The 7,358-nt window shown below is 35.3% G+C and overlaps 1 protein-coding gene across 1 annotated transcript in view; it reads right to left on the reverse strand.

The window, feature by feature from the left end:
• Window positions 1-6,780, reverse strand: part of FNDC3B (Fibronectin type III domain-containing protein 3B) — a 134,537-nt gene extending 127,757 nt beyond the window's left edge. The window contains exon 1 of the mRNA XM_051218880.1: window positions 5,794-6,780. Within this exon, the coding sequence (XP_051072606.1) occupies window positions 5,794-6,610 (817 nt within the window). The 5' untranslated portion in view covers window positions 6,611-6,780. The remainder of the gene's footprint in view (window positions 1-5,793) is intronic.
• Window positions 6,781-7,358: the final 578 nt, after the last annotated feature.

The raw sequence follows: 7,358 nt of genomic DNA on the forward strand, positions 1-7,358 counted from the left end.
GTTTGTTGAATTTTGATAATGTTCTCTAGAGATCCAGTAAATCTACCTTGAATATATTTACTGATTTACCAATAAGAATGATATCGTACTAATTTCACTACACATTAATAGATGAGTCTGTGGTTTTTAATTTTTGACTTAGGGATCTAAAATATAGAACCAAAATAAAAAAACGAGCATAGAATATGATGTACATGCAAATGAAATGCCTTTGTGAACGATTTTTAGTCGTTTCATCTGTCTTAAAATGTTGATTACGGTGGTAGTGTGAACCTCCATCAATAGTTAACAGTAGCTTTTTTCCAACCTATTCCTGTACCATCCATCATCGCGTGTCGAGGTATGCAGCGGTCAGAGATGCGTAACACGTCCTACCCACTTCTGTCGATAAAGATTCACAGCTCCATCAAACAGTTCATCATCTTTACCTGGTAACCTATGTATAAACCTCAGTATTACTTATTTAATGGTTCGAATACATACGAGCAATGCTTCAAAAACACCTATGGTAAACAGCCGTTAGCATACATATATTTTCTGTTTTCATAAACTACGTTTCACAACCCACTAGGGCTGGTGAAACTGTCATGATAAGTAAAGTAGTCAATGTAATTTCAATCCCTAAAATTTCAGAGGCATAAAGAACTCCAATTAAAAGAATATCTACAACGAAGCGTAACGAAATTGAAGGTTGTGAACAGTCCGGAAAAATATCAATTGGAATTTAAATTTACGTTGAAGATTGCCATAAGCTCTAACCCGACCAATAGTATTCAGTAGACAGCTTCAGCAGAATTTATCTACTTCAGTACACCTTTCGATGGGAAATACTACTATCTGGTAAATGAGTTGCTAACACATATAAGATGTAAAAATGTAAATGAATAGGCAGGAACGAAATCGAGAACAGTAAAATTCCAGCATAAATTAATTATCTGCAGTATATATATTAAGGAAGAAACAAATGAACAAAACTTTTCACCCAGAAATTGAGTTAATCGAATTTTTACTCTCGGTTTATATCTGACAAATGAGTTTTTGTGTATAGGGCGTATGGCAATACCAACTTAATGAAAATAAAAAGTTAAATTTAAAATAGAAAACCGGCTAACACAGGTAGAGTTATTTTTCTTGGTGAAGTAATCAGTTTGCAGATTAGAGAATGACTTATGCTGACGTACTATAATTATATTAAAGATACACTGTAAAGAGATCTCATTCTTTCAACTGCTCTTGTGACTTAAGCATTCATTTAACTTTAATTCACGTATCTTTTTTACAGATTCATGCTAGAAACCTGTATAGCATTACTTTGATATTCTACATTTGATATCTTAATGAAAGCACTGATCATTGTTTAAATCAATCTCCGGAATTCCTCATGTTGCAAGTACTAAGTATACAGAACACAATCAGTAGACTAACACTCGAATACATATCTGATTACATAATTAGAAAAAGTACTTTCAGTCGATATGTGTGAGATAAAATGGTTTATTAGTTACATGTGTAGAGAATCTATCTGTATATATAGAGAGAATTATAGTGAATTTTTGTTTGTATGTTATTGCAGAAAACCAGTATTGATTTGGTCAGTAATGGTTTCGGATTTTCAACGATGAAAAAATCATACAACAACACTAGTGTCAATGAACAAAGGGACAGCGGTGTAAACATAAAGGAATTTTCTGTGGTATTATCCTCCAAGAAAAAAAAATAAACAAACTATTACCCATAAAACTGTTGTAGAGAATTCAATTTATTAAAATGTTTTATATATTTAGTTCCCTCAGTCAGTCAGTCAGTCAGTCAATCAGCTCCAACGTAGGACCAGACACATATATGCATCGGTCCAAGTTGCCATACCTCATTAACACAACAAGATGGACACCGGATTCATAGAAGTGGTTAATTCAATGGTGGTAATATATAAAATAAAAGGAAGATTGCATATAAGGATATAGTACAGGAAGAAAGAATTAGTTCGTAGAAAGAGAGATATGAGGCGATTTTAATCTCATAGTATAGGGAAGACAGAGAGTGTATACACCTACGCCATCATGATCGATTCTGAGCCATATCACACAGAGTCTCCAACCAATGGTTACGATAGTCATGCGAACCCCAACCAAGTGGTCTTCATCTAACAATATGGCTCAGACTAGAAGTTAGTGACTTTGTGGAATGATGCCACGTTTTTGTTCGGCCGTCCTTAACTTTCTTCCAACCATCCCCTACACTAGTCAGCATTGCGCGTCGTGATAATCGATGTTTAGGCATACGTAACACGTGGCCCAACCATCTCAGTCAACGAAGATTCACAACCTCATCAACTGATTTACCATCACTTCCCAATGCCCTATGTTTAACCTCACTATTACTTACCCGGTGATCCCAGCAGATGCGAACAATATTTCTAAGACATTTGTGATCAAATACTAGTGGTTTACGAGTATCTTCTACTCTTAATGGCCACGTTTCGCAGCTGTAAAGTAAACCAGAACGAACTGTCGCACAGTATACTCGTCCAGATGTCTCACCTTCGCCATAGGTGACATAAGGTGGCAAAAGCCAAACGAGCTTTACGAATACGTGCTGAGATTTCGTCAGACACCAACCCATCAGGGCTGATCAAACTTCCAAGATAAGTGAAGTTGTCAACGCGTTCGACTACTTCACTCCCTATCCTTAGTTCAGGTGTTGAAGCAGACCAGTCGTTGAGCAGCAGCTTGCATTTAGAGGGAGAGAAGCGCATCCTAAACATTCTGGCATTGTTGCTCAGTGCTATCAAAAGACTCTGCATTTTATCAGCGTCTTCACCAAACAGGACTATGTCATCTGCGTATTCTAAGTCGATAAGTGGACCTCCTGGAAGGAGATCAATACCCGAGAATTCAGTAGACGAGAATGTTATTTCCATCAATAGGTCTATGATGAAGTTAAACAGAAATGGAGAAAGTGAACAGCCTTGATGGACACCACTTGAGATTACAAAATCAGATGACAGTTCACCATAAGCTCTGACACGACTAGTAGTGTTCAAGTAAAGAGCCTTCATAAGGTTTATGTACTTCTGAGGTATGATTTTGACCCCATCTTATATATTGGGACGACGAGTGATTGTGACCAGTCAGATGGGATTAGGTCCAACTCCCAGATTTTAGCTAAAATATTAGTCAACCTAATCGCTAAAATTGGACCACCATCCTTAAAGACCTCTAGAGCCAATCCATCTGGACCAGCTGCCCTTCCTCGTTTCAGATTAACTATAGCCTTTTGAACTTGTGCTACAGTTGGGGAACCTACTTCAATGTTCCATTCACACTGTCTGAGAATGGAGGGTAGTTGTAGAGTCGCTGAAGGCCAGCTGAACTGTTCCCTAAAATGTTCCGACCATCGTTCTAAACGTCTGGACTGGGAGTAGATGAGAGTATCGTCTTTTTCCGAAATAGTCTGACTTACACTTGACTTATTAATTCCAGTTTCTTTTATTAGTCTGAAGAGCTGTCTTGTGTTCCCTATAGCCGCCGCCTTTTCCATCGCTTTTGCTTTCGTTGCCCACCACTGCTCACGGTCGTTCCTTAAACTTTTGGTTAACCTAGATCTGGTTTGTTTACGCTCTTTATCGTGTTCACAGCCTGATGGGATGAGTTTACGAGAATCCATCAGTGCAATAGACTTTGAAGAAATCCATTGATTCTTTGTAACCCTGTGGTTTAAACCACTAATAGATGTCACTGCTGTTCCCACAGCTACTTTTATATCTTTCCAAGCAACATCTTGGTCAGCCTCGTTTTTAGAACTACCTAAGTGTGACCTCAGTTGTTCCTGGAACCTACTTTTGGTTTTCTCGCTACTCAATCCAGTTCTAATGAGTCTTTTTACTGAGGCCTTTTTGCGTCCAGTGAGACGCAAGCAGATGCGTGACCGTATTAGGGCATGGTTGGAGTCCAAGTAGGTACTCTAGAGTGAATGACAATCTTCTATTGACCCTCTCCAACGATGACTGATGGCAATATGGTCTATTTGACTCCATTGTTGGTTTGGTGCAAGGGGTCGCCATGTTAGACGATGTCTCTCCTTATGCTTAAAATTAGTACTTGCTAATAATAAACGATTGTCTGAGCACAATTGCAGCAGACGAACACCATTATCTGTTCGCTGTGCCAGAATACCAAAATACCCACTTAAATGTCTTTGTGTTTGGTTTAAGCTACCTATCTGGGTATTAAAGTCACCTCCGACGAGTACTATGTCTGAACGTTTAGCTTTCTGAAGAAGTTCAGAGAGCTTTCTGTAAAATTCATCTTTCATTTCATCTGAGCTGCAGTCGATGGGAACGTAGGCAGAAACGACAAAAAGGCAACGACGTGTGTCTCTATCCTTCTGAGTTATTACGGAGCCGTTTAACCGAACAGCACATAGACGATTGTTAACGGAGATCCACAGTAATAGTGTTTGTTCCGCTCTTATGCTTAGTGGTATGCCTACACCCGCCAGTCCACGAGAACAAGCCATTATGTTGAATAAAGCAAGAAAAAAGAATTAAACAGAATGACATGAATTTGTCTTATTTCGTAAGGTCCTCATCAATGGCTTAAAACATATGTTTTGAAAGATCAGAATTATTGTAAAGTTCACATTCTTATAAAAGTAAAAAGTGAATAGGTATAATCATGGTGGACTAATGAGTTTGAAGACATATGAAGTGCAATAAATAAATATAATACGTGAGAGAACATTCTGGATTATCAGACATAGTAACAAGAAGTAACTGAGATAAAATAATTGGTTGACTGTATAATGAAGTAGTTGAACGTTAATTAATAGCAACTAACAATGACATGATTTAAGGTCAGTCAGTTAAAAAAATGAAGTTATGAATTTTAAAGAAGTGATGGAATTTAAGTAGGAGAGAGGAAAAAATACTGCAAGAACGATGTAAAAAATGAAGACAAAGTTACTATGGTAAAGAAACATTTGCAATTGTTAGTGATGATATCCTAAAGTATTTCAAAATCATGATGGGACAGTGGAATCTACCTCTTGATGAACATCGTAAAATCTAAATAGGAGACTAGGTTCAGATTCGACCACATAAACTTTTATTAATCTATTTAGACTTTTTATCAATTTAAGAACAAGTAAAAAGCACCCTACTAAACAAGATAACATTATAATAGAGTAATGGAACCCTTATCGTTCTGAAATTAGCTTACGTTTCTTTAATTACGAATCTAGCTGAGGTGTTTTAGATTTTCAGTTTTTACACTTCAACTGTTTGCAGAAAGAAAATAATGACAGAAACGTTACGATAATATTTATCGGATGAAAATTCAATATCTGTTTGATTCTAGAAAAAAGATTGGGAGTAACTCATTGTAATGTAAAATTAAGACATTAAAAGAATTGAATAACTATACTGCTTAGAAATACTAAAAATTCAAATAGGAAAGCTATCTACGAAGAAGTAAAACAAAGAACATTTATCGGGTTTGAGATATTTAAATCGTTCCAAAACATTTGTTTTACTGAATTACACTGAGCTCGGTGATTAATGTTAACATGAGGAAAATTTCAAGAATGGAAATAAGTATCTTAGGATTTTTATGTAACGCACTTTATATTAATCTATTCTATAAAGATCTTATTTTTAGAACACAACTCTAAAACTTGAATACCGTTTAGAAATGCAAGAAAAATCTAACAGATCCTATGTTTATTAATTATCACTAATCTAAAAATTCCTTAAACGATTCTGTAATACTGCAATGAAAACCATCTTTTACTCACCAGGTATGTGTTGAATCTGGTCACCTACGCGAACTGAGAATGTTTCTCCAGCATCGACATGAACCATTACATAATAGTTACCATTTTCATTCAATAATTTATTTGTACCAGTCGATTGAGAATTCGAAGGAGTTTTAATAGGATTTGTTATTGTCCCATCAATACTACTAGTTATAAGAGGCAATGGATTGTGTGTTGTTGTTGTTGCTTCTAGCACATTCGACGGCGAAATAGCTTTGTAGTCATTATTTAAAGGTATATTCGATACCTGAGGATTAACAGATTGTAGATGAGCGGTAGGTAGATTAGTTGAAGAAGGATTCGGCAACATGTAAGGTCCTTGGGGATGAAACAACAATGAAGAAAGGGGTACACTAGCAGAATTTACCCCAGCTGCCGCCGCCGCTGCTGCTATAACTGTTGGGATAGAAGATGGAAAAATAGATTGTGAAACCGCTGGTATATGAAGATCTTGAACAGAATTTGTAGATAAGTTGAATGTTTGAGCAATATTTTGATGTTGATGATGGTAGGTATTCAACGTTTGTGGAAATTCTGAATTTCTTAAATTATTAGCTGGAATAATGCATATATTTGAATTAGAATTTTCTACGATAGTATTACTTAGCATAGTAGTACTATCATTTTGCAAACTTCCAGAATTGATCAACTCTGTATTCATACTATTAAATGTTGCTGTTTGTGCACCAAAAGAACAATTACATTGACTTATACAATTTCGACCATAAACAGATTCCAATTTAGGTAGACAGTTGTCATTTCTAATTATCATTTGACAATGTTCATTATTAAACATGTTGAAACTTGTGATAATTTACGTACATTGAATAAATAAATCATATTCAGGTCAATAAATACTTGCGGAATATTTTTTGAGCAAACCTTTTATCAAATCACTTGTAGAAATATTATTTTTAGAACATTTTCCATGTTATGTATAACCGAATTCCAACAAAAATTAATATCTAATATAAGTAAAGTGATTTGAGTTTAAAAAATAATTGTATATTTTTACTAGCTTATTAATATACATATAATTACAGTAAGAAAGTATACAAACACTTAATTCAAATTTGATAAACGCAAATTACCGGTTTTCAATTAGTGCATTTAGTCATTTTTAGGAAAGAAATTAGTATCACAAAAGACTGTTTACACGAATCAGCAATCATACAAAAGTTTATTCAAACAAGACTTCGAGTTATATATTTTAAGCATGGACTACTAGCATACAACACGTCTTTCTAAGTCAACATGGGTGTAGTGAATATCCCATAACTGCAAACTAGTGTTTCAAAAATGTTACCAGCTTTTATCATCAAACCACTACACCAATTAATTATCAACAGTTTGTTTAATTTCAGATCATTTAGAATTGAACTATGAGTAATTGTAAAAAAAATTGTTAAACAAATGCGCATTACGCCTTTGTTATTTTTTACTACTCGAAATAAAGGTACAAATGTTAGTTGCAAGAACCAAGGCTGGTAGTTTAACATTAAAGTGGATGACCTTTAGTTGCTATAGCCTTGAAGTGCTTATGC

Source organism: Schistosoma haematobium, chromosome ZW (assembly GCF_000699445.3).
Source record: "Schistosoma haematobium chromosome ZW, whole genome shotgun sequence".
In the NCBI taxonomy this organism is placed as follows: Eukaryota; Metazoa; Platyhelminthes; class Trematoda; order Strigeidida; family Schistosomatidae; genus Schistosoma; species Schistosoma haematobium.